Source organism: Poeciliopsis prolifica, unplaced genomic scaffold (assembly GCF_027474105.1).
Source record: "Poeciliopsis prolifica strain line A6 unplaced genomic scaffold, Auburn_PproV2 SCAFFOLD084, whole genome shotgun sequence".
Taxonomy (NCBI): domain Eukaryota; kingdom Metazoa; phylum Chordata; class Actinopteri; order Cyprinodontiformes; family Poeciliidae; genus Poeciliopsis; species Poeciliopsis prolifica.
The window spans coordinates 1-14454 of NW_026562459.1; the positions used below are offsets into that span (position 1 = coordinate 1).

Genomic DNA, 14454 nt, shown 5'->3' on the forward strand with positions numbered 1-14454 from the left:
GATGCGTTTCAGATCACAGCTTCAGCCAAGTTGGCGAGTCAATCCCAAATGTGGTTTATGATCTACGCTCCGTCCTGCAGCAATGGCATGCTCCTGTGAAACCGTGCCCACTCAGACATTTTTCAGCCCTGTTCGTCTTTCCTCCGTCTTTCTGGTGTTGTTTGAGTTTATTTTGTCCCGTTTTGCGTTTTCTGTAGGAGCCGTAACGATGCGGGCAGCTGCGACTGTGCTGAGCGTTTTCCTCAGCTTGGACTTCCTGTCGGCTCAGTCCCAGTCAGGCCGCATAAACAGCAGCAACGTTCAGACTGGTGAGACTGGGAGGAAGAATCAGCCGCACATCATCTTTATTCTGATTGACGACCAAGTGAGTTTCTGGAAGAAAGTTTGATTTATTCACCTTCCAAGCACTCAGACTTGAAGGAAACATTAATTTTTGCTATAATTTAATAGTCAACATATCATGACAGTAACGAGTCTATTAGTGTTCAGCAAGTTGCTTTTTCTTCTGCAAAACCCAAAGTTTTGCCAAATATTTTTGGTTTGGTTTCTAGTACAAGTATCTTGAACTAATTTATAGTCAGACATAAAGTCAGCACCAATTTAGGCTGTTTAAAAACAAAATGTTGATTTGGGGTTTAAAATACTAGAACTTTTGTTTAATTTCTAGTGCAAATGTCTTAGTGCCTGAAATAAGACAAAACTAACTTTTCACCAAGATATAGTAATTTGTTTTAAGTCAACTATCCTTCAGTATTAACACAAAAGTACTAGCTACTCTGGCAGATTTTTTGACTATGGGAAAATATCTTATAAGTGAAATAATCCGTCACGTTAACTAGTACTTTTTTTATTTAAAATTAAAGATTATTTATACACTAAAGGTATATGAGCTTCTATACATTGTTGAAAAGTTACTTTTAAGTCCTGAAGGACAAAATGATGATATTTGCACTAGAAACTAAAAATACTTGCTACGATTTTGAGTCTTTGCAGTGTAAATGAAACTAACACTCCAATCTTATTTATTTCATTTTTTTTTTTTTTGCAGATGAACTGCAGATAATTGGTTCTTAAAGTTGCTGACTTTACGATGTTTGTGCAAATTGTGACAATTTTTTGTGTAAATAAATATAACTGCAATATTTGGCCTAAAACCGTCTCATTGCTGCCCCCTTTGGGTTAAATTGAAGCTGGTGCAGTTGAAGTTTCCTGATGGTTTCAGCATTAAAATACGAAGCAAACATAAAGAAATGAGCTGGTTTTAAATGTTTGCACAAGTAATGAATAACAAATGTTTTCTGATTGCAGAGGTCAATGAAATGTTGATGTGGTCACATTAAATAAACACATTTAAATAAAGTACAATTTGGATAAAACTCAGAGTAAACGCAGCGACTGCAGAAGAGTAAAGCAGAACTCAATCTGTGACAGGGCTACAACGACATCGGTTACCACAACCCCACCATCATAACCCCAACTCTGGACAAACTGGCCGGAGAGGGCGTGATACTGGAGAACTACTACGTCCAACCGATCTGCACGCCGTCACGGAGCCAGCTGATGACCGGCAGGTACACGCGCCGCGTCAGCAGCCGATCAAACCTTTCAGTCACCCTCATTCATTCTCACCGCACAACAGACCATCAGTGTGATTCGTTCTGAAACAATTTGTTGTGATTTCTTGTGATTGGTTGACTAATTTAGTATCGATTATTCCTTAATTGAAGTAAACAGACTAAAAACAACCTATGCTGAAATAACAACACACACCTGCCTGCAATTAAGCCCAAACTGCACAAAAGTATAAACATTTTCCATTTAATAATAAAACAACTAAAATCTCCTATTGAGCACATTTTGCGATTCAGTTATTAATCAGTTAATGCAATAAACAGTGTCCAATGTATGCCACCATTACTATATAAATGAAAATGTTATATAAACTATATATAAAATGGTTACTATACATATTTTATATAATAGTCATTATATACACATATAAGTATCGTATTTAAATACAACTTAAAATTAAATAAGTAATAAAACATACATGGAAATAAGTTAATTTATAATTAAATCTGTAAATGACTCCAGAGAAAACTTAGATTGAAAGATGCTCATTCTTGCATTGTTTTCTAAATCTGAAAATATATTCATATTATATTAATGTTTGGATGGAATAAAAACAAAATATCAATTCAAATTAAAATAGCATCCCCTCCAATGGCCAGCAGGGGGAGACAAGTCAGCTAAAACAAGATTAAGACATAAAACATCCAGATTAAAGCATTTTATGGTTAATTTGTGAGCTTTGAACGTTTCTGGAAGGATTCTAAGGTGAAACAGGAAGTGGAAGATTTAGTGACATCTAGTGGCTCAAATGTCAAACTGCAGCCATCTGAACTCAAAACATGTTTTTTATGTATCAAACACATGTAAAGCCAACTGTTTACTGTCAGTCATCGCTATAATTCTGGCGTTATTCACATTTTATGTAGATTTTTTTCATGCAGCTGTTCATCCTGCAGATCAGTTACAGCTGTGCTCAGATACGAGTCGTCCTAATTTTTAACAGCTGCTTCAGAGAAAACAACTGATGGCTGCTGAGTCCGAGGCTCTGACTGAAACATGATTAAAGTCGTTTTACTTTGAGGGATGACGACAGATCTTGTTTTCTTTGAGATATCAGATCCACACAGGATTGCAGCACTCCATCATCAGACCCAGGCAGCCCAGCTGTTTGCCCTCACACATGGACACGCTGCCCGAGAGGCTCCGCCAGGCCGGGTACGCCACACACATGGTGGGCAAGTGGCACCTGGGCTTCTACAGGTGAGTCTCAGAACGCCTCGACATTTCTATACAGAACAAGAAATTCTATAGGATCTGAGGGCGATCGAGAACATGTAAGCTGTAATGTCAAAATTGAATGGTGCTCAAGGGCTGCGGTTTTTAAACTAACCATTAAAGTTAGCACTTTAGCATAAGGTTCTGGTGTAGAGCTTTAGCGTTAGCTTCCACTTAAGACAATAAAGGTGAAGGGCTTTAGCTTTAATTTCTGCTAAACACCATGCTACGGTAGGGTTTAGCATTAGCATCTGCTAAACACCATGCTATTATGGGGCTTTAGCATTAGCATCTGCTAAACACCATGCTACTGGAGGGCTTTAGCATTAGCATCTGCTAAACATCATGCTACTATAGGGCTTTGCTAAACACCATGTTACTGTAGGGCTTTAGAGCCCAATCATAATGTTTATGATTAGTGTTTTAGGATTAGCACATGTACCTTTTTATCTAGCATTCGACTTTGATGTCGGTTATTGGTCATAATATCTAAAAAATGTTTCCTACATAGAGTCGGTTTGGATCTCTTCTTTTCTCAAAATAGAGAAAATCATTATTTGGAAATATAGAAGTGTGATCAAAAAAAAGTTAAAGTAGAACCAATCAGTAAGAGGGTTAATACTTGGCCAGCTCTGATTGGCCAGTACAGCAGCTGGTTACCATGGAGACGGAATGCAGGCTAGCAGAGCGACGTTGCTTATCAAGCAGCCGCACCAAATTGGTATCAGTATTGCATTTTCTCAACTCTATAGAGTAAAAAATATGTTTCGATATCTTGTCAAATCATAATATTTTTGCACTTTATTTAGAAAACAACAGAAAAAATTGTTGTTGAGATCTATTTAGGTTTTAACAAAATAATTGAAAGTAAAAATTACAAAAATGCCTGAAGGTAAGAAGTTTGATGATTTATCAAACTAAAATAAAAAGTATCGGTAAATCTGGTCTTGGTATCTAGAATTGTATCGATGCCAGATTACGCAATATCTCTCTCCTCTAGCAGAATATTCAGCTCCATCTGTGTCTTCTGAACAAGATAAACACAATCTATTGTAACCCTTTAATACAATTTAATTACAGTAAATTCCTTGTTTCCTGTTCTGCAGGAAGGCCTGCCTGCCCACCAGAAAAGGTTTCGACTCTTTCTTTGGTTCGTTAACAGGAAGTGTGGATTATTACAGGTTAGTATAACGTTACACATAAACTCAGTCTGTCATTCGCCGGGTGAGTTTTTTAAACTTCTCTGTCCGCTGACCAGCTATCGGTCCTGTGACGGCCCGGGTTTGTGTGGCTACGACCTGCATGACAATGAGAGCGTCGCGTGGGGCCAGGAGGGAAAATACTCCACGACGCTGTTCACCCAGAGAGCCAGGAAGATCCTGGAGAGCCGCAGCCCGACGGACGGACCGCTCTTTCTGCTGCTGTCCCTCCAGGTATCAGGACGTCTGTGCAACGTGACATTAAGGTGGAGTTCTAGTTTATGCCTGCATGGAAGGACACAGAGTTCATTAAAGTGTTTCTGAACATCTGAAACCCATTTAGAGATTTGTTTTCCACTTTCAAACATCTGCAGAATTAAATCCAGACACAGGAAGAGTAATTTAAGATTACATTTGTTTACATATCGTTTATTTTCACTATATTGGCTGGCTGTAACTGCACAGGCCTTGAGAAATGTGCATCTGTGCAAAAAGACTTGAAACTTAGTTTGAAGACTCAGATTAAATATATTAGAAATACATTTGCTTGAAAGGCCTGCATATTGAATAACTGCCCTATTTATTATATTGCTAAGAAATTAGGGCAAGACGATAAATTCAATAACACATATCACAATCGACACTTCATCAATATCATTAGATAACACGTCTGATATAAAAAATTCCCTTCTCACCCACCGCGGGTGGTTCTTATCCTCTGAGCTCGGGTCCTCTACCAGAGGCCTGGGAGCTTGAGGGTCCTGCAGTATCTTGGCTGTGCCAAGGACTGCACATTTCTGGACTGAGATGTCTGATGTTGTTCCTGGGATCTGTTGTAGCCACTGCTCCAGTTTGGGGGTTACTGCCCCGAGGGCCCGATGACCACAGGCACCACTGTGGTCTTCACCTTTCAGGCCCTCTCCAGTTCTTCCCTGAGGCCCTGGTATTTCTCCAGTTTCTCGTGCTCCTTTTTCCTTGATGTTGCAATCACTTGGTATTGCTACATCTACCACAACGGCTTTCCTCTGATGTTTATCCTCTACGACAATGTCTGGTTGGTTCGCCATTACCATTTGTCTGTCTGGATCTGGAAGTCCCACAGGATCTTAGCTCTGGCGTTCTCCACCACCTTTGGGGTGTTTCCCACTTTGACTCGGGGTTTCCAGTCCATATTCTGCACAGATGTTTCTGTATACTATGCCTGCCACTTGGTTATGTCGCTCCATGTACGCTTTCCCTGCCAGTATCTTGCACCCTGCTGTGATGTGCTGGATTGTCTCAGGGGCCTCCTTGCACAACCTACACCTTGGGTCTTGTCTGGTGTGGTAGATCTGGGCCTCTATTGCTCTGGTGTTTAGGGCCTGTTCCTGGGCGGCCAGGATGAGGGCCTCTGTGCTGTCCTTGAGTCCAGCTTTTTCCAGCCATTGGTAGGATTTACTGATATCAGCCACTTGGGTTATTTGCTGGTGGTACATCCCATGTAGGGGCTTGTCCTCCCATGATGGTATCTCTGGCACCTCAACCTCCGTTCCCTGTTTCTGAGATTCACTGAGCACATTGTCTGTTGAGGCTTTGTCCCTGATGTATTTATGGATCTTAGTTGTTTCGTCCTGGACAGTGGTTCTCACACTCACTAGTCCTCTGCCTCCTCCTTGCGGCTCGTGTACAGTCTCAGGGTGCTGGATTTGGGATGGAACCCTCCATGCATGGTTAGTAGCTTTCTAGTCTTAATATCTGTGGCTTTTATCTCCTCCTTTGGCCAGCTAATTATTCCAGAAGGGTATCTGATTACTGGCAGGGCATAGCTGTTTGCATATATATATATATATATATATATATATATATATATATATATATATATATATATATATATATATATGAACTGTGTATAGTATGTTGAGTCTATAAATAGGATAGGAAAGCAAAGCATGAAGATTTTTTTTTGTAAACTATTGGTTGTTAAATTGTGTTTTATTTTGTTTTTGTCTTTGTAATGTTGTTAATTTACCAAAATAAAGTTATTCTGAATCTGGAAAGTCTTGAATTCTTTTCCTCCAGGCGGTTCACACTCCTCTGCAGCCTCCCAAGTCCTACATCTACCCCTACCACAACATGGCCAACGTCGCCAGGCGGAAGTTCGCCGCCATGGTTTCCACGGTGGACGAAGCCGTCCGAAATGTGACCTATGCCCTCAGGAAGTACGGCTACTACAGGAACAGTGTGATCATCTACTCCACTGACAATGGAGCCCAGCCTTTCACTGGAGGGAGCAACTGGCCGCTACGAGGCAGGAAGGTAAACAATGAAGTACTGTATTTTAATACAAATAATTATAAATCATTATTTGAAGCAAACATACTAATATCGATTGTAAATATCCTAAAAACATTGGCACACTAATTGCATTTACATTCCAAATGTGTGTAAAACTCTCAGCACCATCATCCTCCTATCACTTCCTGTTGACCTTTATGTTGTTTCTGCCAATGCAAAAAAAGTATTTCCATTTTTCAAAATACTCTTTTCTAGATATGGCCAAACAATGACCTCATCCTAGTGCAAAAACCTTCTATCCAAATTTTTCGAAATTGTTGTTTCCATTAAGCAAATTTATTTTCGTAATTCCAATTTGAGCCAGATCTGATGTGCAAGTCCAATGGAAATGCAATTAATGCAATTCCATTACAAATGTGTATTAAACTCTTAATATTCCACTAATGTCGAAAAACCACAGTGAAGATGTAGATGCACAACGTGAATGAGTTTGTTCTGGAAATAAATAATTAAAAAACATGCGCTACTCTCATCCTCCTACCACTTCCTGTCATCTTCTTTGTCATTTCTGCCAGAAGTAACATTCATTCCTACCTTCAGAACTTCATCTTTTTTCTTTCTTCCATCCTTCAGACCTCATTTTCCCCCGTGTCCTTTCTTTGTTCCTGGAACTACATCTGCTTCTGTAAAAAAATTGTGATTTTAGATTTTAAAGTGAACCTAAAGCACTCTGGAAAGACGACTTTGGTTAAATCTGTAATTTTCACAGCTTAAAATTAACCTATTTTGACGTTTGAGTGTAAATTAATTAAAAATATACCAGTTTTAGTGTAGATTTCCCCTAACACATCAGTGCATTACGAGTCCTTCCAGGTAAACATGGCGGTTTGTTTGCAGGGCACGTATTGGGAGGGCGGGGTGCGTGGCGTGGCGTTCGTCCACAGCCCGCTGCTGAAGCGAAGGAGGCGGGTCTCCAGAGCTCTGCTCCACATCACGGACTGGTTCCCCACACTGGTGGGACTGGCCGGTGGCAACATAACCCAGGTCAGTCGTCCAACACTCATGGTTTTATTTGGAAGCTTAATGTATTTTATTTTATTGCATCATTTTATTTTATTTATGGGTTATTTATAAGCTCTCACTGACTTTGCTTTGTTCTATTAATTGAAACCAGATTTTTTATTTTTAGCATATCATAGTATGGGAAAACAATTTCTTTAAGTAAGTGAATAAAGTTGTAATATTAGTGGAAAAATTACACAATATTACAAGAAGAAAGTTGTAAAATAACTGGAATTTTTTTTATTGAAAGCAAAGCTCTAATTGAGTTATAAATCATTTATGTGATCAGTTTGTTAAGTTTCTTTGAACTAAATTGAAAATAATTTCATGCTGATACATTGATTTTTCTGTCTGTAAAACTTAATAACAAGACCAAGTTTAACTTAACAAGATCAACATTTCTTTAATTTTTATATTTTTGTGATTTATCATAGAATGACTAATTTGACTAACATGACAACTTTTTCTGGTAATATTATGAATTTATTCTTCATTCTTGTACGACTTTTGTTCTCCTATTTTTAGAACATTGTTCTCATATTTGTGCAACTTTCTTTTTGTCTTGTTTTACTTCACCTTCAATTTTGTTTTATTACAACTTTATTCATGTATTATTTCGACTTCAACTTACGAAATTAATCTTGCATTTTTACGACTATTTTTATATTATTACAACTTTACTCGTCGTGTTTTTACTTAATTGTCGTTCGATTTTATTCTTGTATTATTACAAATTTATTGTCATTATTAGGAATTTATTCTCGTACTATTTCATCTTCATTGTCATGCAAATCTATTTCTGTTATTACGACTTTGTTCTTGGAATACTTTGGCTTTATTCTCGTAATTAAATATTTTTCTTGACCCTAATACTCTATCAGTGACTGTACAATGCTGGATAAAAAATGCTGGATATGCAATAAGTGTGTCTCTAAGCTGTTGTTTGTATTTAACTAAATGAATCCCAGCCACAGGAATGAGGGAGTTTCCTGCATAAGCCTTTGCTTGTGTTTGTGGCTCAGAGCCAAGGTCTGGATGGGTTTGACGTTTGGGCCGCCATCAGCGAGGGGAAGGAGTCTCCACGAAAAGAGATTCTCCACAACATCGACCCGCTGCACACACATCCGACTGAAACCAAGAGCCGGGACGACAAGCCCAGAAAGAAAGCAGCTGCAAGTACGATGGACGGGAATAGGAACGAAAAGAGAATCAACTCAGTTTATAAAGGCTGAAACCATTAATCGGATTAATCGATTAAAAGTGTCCAAATCTGCTTTTAATTGCTTTGTTACAACTTGGCTAAATGCAACAAGCGTCTTCAAGTGAAGCGTGACTTAGATCCTGTTTTTATTTATTTCAGTTTTCTTCAATTGAGCCCAAAATAATAAGCAAACTGGTTTATGGCTAAAACGATTAATCGGATTTAGCAAGCGATTAATCGTTAGCTGAAGTATACAGACTCCAAAAAATAACAAATTGTAAAAAATAAAACATTTTCAGAGCATTAATTAAACCAAACCTAAAAGACTACAGTTTTGGTGTATCTTAGATATTTTATCTAAAATGTTGCATATTTTAGATAAAAAGCTCTTCCTTGTATGTAAATATGTTTTACCCTGAGCTGATAAGTTTTAGTTTCATCCAGTCCAAATTCACTAAACGAATGTTACATTATTGTGTTTTAGGCAATACATATAAAAAGGAATTAAATCATTTGTTTATTAGCATATTTAATGTATTTTTGATGCTCTATGAAAAAAGCTTAAGAGATTAAATGAAAAATTTGAACAATGTGGCTGTTTTTTTAACCGATTAATCGTCAGAATAATCAATTGCTAAAATATTTACAGCTCTACATTCGTTCATTTACTTCTTAAATGCTATTTTCCTTAACTGGTTTGTTCATGTTTTATTTCTTTTGATTTGGCAGAAATCCCGTCCAAAGCAGCTGCGTTTCAGAACCTGAAGAAAGTTCTGAAGCAGAAACTGGATAAAAAGTCTGGATTCAAGCTAAAAACCACCAAGAAACCTCAGATTTTTTCCCATCAGGCTGCAAAGAAATCCAAGCCTGTTCCCAAGCTGAAGCTGACGTCTGGCCCAAAGACGAAACCAGAACCAGAGCTGCAGCGTGGAATCCAGTCCGGCAGCGCTCCATCTGGCGCTTTCCACCAAAAATCCAGAACCAAATCCAAGAGAACCACGTCACACAACTTGTCCCAGTCCAGACCCGCTCACACCAAACCAAAGAAACCACTCAAAGAGCAGCTAACGCCAAAACCCAAGCAGACCTTCGTCCAGACCCAGAACCAGAACACATCTCAGTCTGGAACCCCGACACCGTCTCCGCTGTGGGACACGTCTGTCCAGGCCGCCATCCGGGTCGGAGACTGGAAGCTGCTGACCGGAGATCCGGGTCACGGAGACTGGGTCCCTCCACAGGTACCGAGAAAAGTTCTTGGGCTGTTTTAACACCTGATGGTCCGGTAGACCGGGTTCGATTTGAAACCAGAACTGCAACATTTGTTACATTTTCACTGCAGTGAGCCAAACCAACCAAATCATTTGGAAACCCTGTTCCCCTCCTCGCCTGTGGGGGCGCTGCACCAAGAACCACAGAAGGAAAAGACACAAAAAAAGAAGACAGTGAGAGGAATTTGATTCAGCGTTAGATTTTAGTGGTTGTAGTATTTCTCTTTTGCTAAAACACCGAGTAATTTCTCCAACTAGCGCTAGCCTGTCACGTTCGTTTTAGTTGTATTTACCCAGAATCCTCTGCATTGTAGTTCACTTCCTATTCTCGAGAGTAGTCTACGGTCGGCTTGGCGTTCACATATTCACTCGAATCGCTTCAGAGTTCACTTCAACCAAGCTGTAGGCGGACCAGAGTTTGTTGTTTTGGTCCGTATTAATAGTTTGGTTTGTGTTCACATCTCCCCAAAACGAACCGATTCAATCTCTGGTGGCCACTCATTTCGTCAAGAATAAATTAAATAATTAAACAGAGCTGTTGTGAATCCACTTTAAAAATATTCTGTTTTATTTCTACAAAACAAGCTAAAACATTCCCAATCGCTAATCCGCAGATGCTTCCCACCCTTCCGGGCCGCTGGTGGAACCTGGAGCGTTCCTCCTCGGTGCTCTCCGACCCGCCCGGCCCGAAGACCGTCTGGCTCTTCAACATCGCGACCGACCCGTTCGAGCGGCGGGACCTGGCGGACCGCAGGCCAGACGTGGTCCAGCAGTTGCTGGAGCGGCTCGCCCACTACAACCGGACCGCCGTGCCTGTGTACTTCCCCCCCGACGACCCGCGGGCCAACCCGAGCCGGAACAGCCGGGCCTGGGCGCCCTGGGCAGACGGAGAGGAAGAGGCGAAATATCAGGGAGTTTATAAGAAAGGTAAGAACGCCAAGAAGAAGAGGAAGAAGAAGAAGTGCCGGCTGTGCAAGCTGAAGTCGTTCTTCCTGAAACTGAACACGGGGATGATGTCCAACGGCATCTGAGGGCCTGAAGCAACAGAGACTCTGATTTACACTTGTTATTCAAAATGTCTGTCATTTTATGCCCAATGAGATGTGATCTGGCCATTTGGACCTTTAAAAGGTCGGTTCACTCAAATATCTGAGCTTAATAGACAGTTCGATGTTTCACAGAGAATCCTCAAAGTTTATTTACCAGCAGTTTCCAGTTCCGCCCAACTTCGGTTACCTAGCAACAAGCTGTTGAGTAACTGGCGCAGCAGCAGTTTAATGTTTCACCACAATGCCTGCTTAAAAACAAACAACTAGATAAAACAGGAAAGGTCAGACCACCAGTCGACAATCTTTCAGATATCTAAAGCAGAAAAACGTAATCAATAACTATCTGCATTGACTGGTAAGAAACGATTACATCATATCGTCCAGCTCTAAGAAGAATAAATATGTAGTTGTGTGAATTGATCCTTTGGAGATTGAAAACTACCTTTTAGTCTTGAAGATGTTTTCTAAGGTTTATATGATAATTTTATGTTATAAAATGTTTTTTTTAATGTACGACTCATGTTGTTTTGATCAGTAACTTGAAACCCAACAGAGTTTGTGGTTCATGCAGTGACACCGTGCGGTACCGACCTGTGCTTCCACACCAAATTCAACTGATTAATGACGTTTACCTGAAGCAGAAGGTCATGAATTCAAGCAGTTTTGTTTATTTTTGCACATTTCATTTCTTCCCTCCGACCAGGAGTGAATTTAGGTTCATTTTTTATATCTGGATGAAAAATGACCTGGATTCTGGTTTTCATGGTTGTTTACCGTTAGAAGCTGTTGCTGGCTGTTTCTCCATGTATGCATGCTCAGACTTTACAGCTGAATGTTCGTCTCGGTTCTGAAATCTGAACCGGATGTTTACATGTGCAATGTTTAACCAAAACTCATTTCAAGGTTTCTCCTTATTCAGTCTGAAAAACTGATGCTGTAGTTGTCTGAATGTATCAACTGACATTAATTTCAACTATGACTTTGTAATTTAAAATGTATGACTGTGAACAGCAGAAACTGTCATTTAATCTTGTTTTCCTGAATGTTTTCAGCATATAAAAGCCTGAAATGATTAATTACCAACCATCAATGCATCTGTTGGTTAATTCATTAAAACTGAATGCGGTTTATGAATTGAATGTGATGTTTTAAAGGCAATAGAAGGTTTGTGAGAAGTAAAAATAAATAAATCTAATTTAAATATTATTTCTATCGCTCTTTTTGGAGGGGAAGTTGCAGAAGTCTATGATGGAGATCCAGAAAATTTCCAGGTTTTATCTATAACATTTCTGAGATTGATTTAAAATGTATGATTTTTTTTTCTTTTTATAATTTTGTTACATTTTCAGCTCAGAAATTTACAACTTGCTTTTCTAAACATTTTTTCAATTTTTCAAGGTCAGAAATTACAAAGTTTTGTCCAGAAAATTCCTGAGCAATCTGAAAATTTCAAACTTTTTTTCCTGAATGTTAGAAAATCCTACTTTTTTTCTAGAAGATTTCTGAGTTTTTTGTGGAAAATTTTCCACATTTCTAGGTCAGAAATTTCAAGGCTTTTTGCAAGAAAAGTTTTGAAATTAATCTAAAAGTTTCTGAGTTTTTTTTACTGTCAAATTTTCAGGTTCCACCTTTTTTTCTACAAAAGTTTTGAGTTCTTGTAGCAAAGTTTCCACTTTTCAAGGTCAGAAATTCCCTGTTTTTATTTTTCTTCTAGAAAACATCTGAGATTAATCTAAAAGTTTCTGAGTGTTTGGGAGAAATTTAGTACCTTTTTTTCAGTCCTAACTTGCTGTTTCCATCCTAATTTCTTGCAAGGAGTAAAAATTAATGTGTCCAGATGTGAAAATACTGACTTGAAGGGAGTGAATTTATTTTTTTATCAAACTATTATGACTTTGTAGAAAGTAGCTTCCACTTAAACATTAAATTGTTTTGTTTTTAAATAATTTTTCTGTCAAAACGGTCAGACTTTGTTGATGACTGCTGAAGGAGTAAAACCATCAGACGGTGTGAATCCTCTCCCTGGCAGAGCCGGCTTTGGTGACGTTTGAGCGGGACGTGAAGGTGAAGCATTTGAAGGTTTTCCGTCTTCTGAAGACACCTAGCCTCTAAATATTTCACAGTATTTGCTCAACAAGAGAAAAAACGGCTGCGGCTGCTTCCTGACGGAAAAACTGCATGTTTGATTTCTCCTCCCTCTGTAAATAAAGTTTCATTTGGGTTTTACTCCGTTATTTAACATTAACCTGCAGTGACTCCACAGTGAAAATAAGGAATAAAACCACTAGTTAAGTTTCATTATAAAATAAGGATCTATGATGTCAGAAGAATGAAAATAAAAACTTATTGTCAGAATGTTTCTATGTGGCTGGCTCTTATGTATTTCAGCTATTTTTATTCAGCAACTAAATACTAACATGCATCGACGTATTCAGGTCATGATAGAGAGACGGAAAAAGGAGGAGTAGAGTCCTGCCAAAAAACTCAAAAACGCTCTAGAAAATAAATCTGAAATTGTGAGATTAAGCTCAGAAATACTAAAAGATTTCTAAACTTCAGAAGTCAATAAATTTTCTCGAAATAAACTAAGAAATTGTGAGATTATTTTTAGAAAAAACAATGACCATTCTGAGTTTGAAAAGTCCAAAATTGCTAGAAGCAACTCAGGATGTTTTAGATTAATCTGAAAAATGTTGATAAGAAACACAAAATGTTTTTTTACGGAATTTTTCTGAGTTCTTTGGCGAACATTGATGTGCACAGCACTGGTTTAACCACTAGGTGACGCCAGAGATTGATAATGCGAACTGAGTGAAGTCACAACACACACACACACACACACACACACACACACACACACAAGTGAAACAGGATTTTCCATGCTTGCTGTCGCCTCGCTGCTTCATAGAGGAATAATTTGGTGTTTCTTTTATCCCTGAACAAAGCTGGAATCATGTAATCCTCTGGGATTAAAATCCTGTAAATTGCAGAGCAGTCCGGCTCCTGATTCACTCAGCTGATGGTCGCGGTCTTTAGTTAGAAAAAAAAAGGTTTTATTAAACTCTTTAGTTTCTGTTTTAAATTTCCATAATAAACTTGATATGTCTGTTAATTACAATGTAAAGGTCTAACAATTTTTAAGCTAAATATTTCCTCCAATTAAAGAAGCTGAATTTAGCATCTTAACATGTAGATCTATAAATACTCACTATAACATGAATGCTAATACTGTTAAACATTTGGGTTTGTATGGGCAATTGCCCAGGGCGTTATTACAAAAGGGAAGGTGGTAGGTGAACTGATGAAAACTGGAGCTAAAGCTGCAGAGTCACTTTTACAAAAACGTTTTTTCTATATTTATTAAAACTGCCACCATGTTGTGATAGTTTGTTATGAGACAGATAATCTGTGAGGACATTGATCTCCACCTCCTTACTGAGTCATCTGAAGAAATGCATCGCTCCCGACTAAAAACAACCAATCAGAGGTAGGAGGCGGGTCTTAGTGCTGTCAATCAACCTTGTGAATGAATGCGCTGCAACAAAATAACTCAC

The 14454-nt window shown here is 38.7% G+C and overlaps 1 protein-coding gene across 1 annotated transcript; it reads left to right on the top strand.

Moving 5' to 3' along the window:
- The first annotated feature begins 202 nt into the window (after window positions 1-202).
- On the top strand, window positions 203-12106 carry LOC129353136 (arylsulfatase I-like). The gene is made up of 10 exons (XM_055022362.1): window positions 203-364; window positions 1432-1571; window positions 2683-2832; window positions 3954-4028; window positions 4106-4280; window positions 6105-6341; window positions 7218-7364; window positions 8405-8558; window positions 9313-9821; window positions 10466-12106. Exons 1-10 carry the CDS (start codon window positions 209-211, stop codon window positions 10880-10882), a joined length of 2160 nt encoding a protein of 719 aa, XP_054878337.1. The 5' UTR covers window positions 203-208; the 3' UTR covers window positions 10883-12106.
- The last annotated feature ends 2348 nt before the right edge of the window (window positions 12107-14454 follow it).

Bases quoted from the DNA above. Each gene is read 5' to 3' on its own strand.
- LOC129353136 (XM_055022362.1), top strand. From the start codon at position 209: ATGCGGGCAGCTGCGACTGTGCTGAGCGTTTTCCTCAGCTTGGACTTC. The intron at 365-1,431 runs GTGAGTTTCTGG...AATCTGTGACAG, and splicing joins TTATTCTGATTGACGACCAA to GGCTACAACGACATCGGTTA. The intron at 4,281-6,104 runs GTATCAGGACGT...CTTTTCCTCCAG, and splicing joins TTCTGCTGCTGTCCCTCCAG to GCGGTTCACACTCCTCTGCA.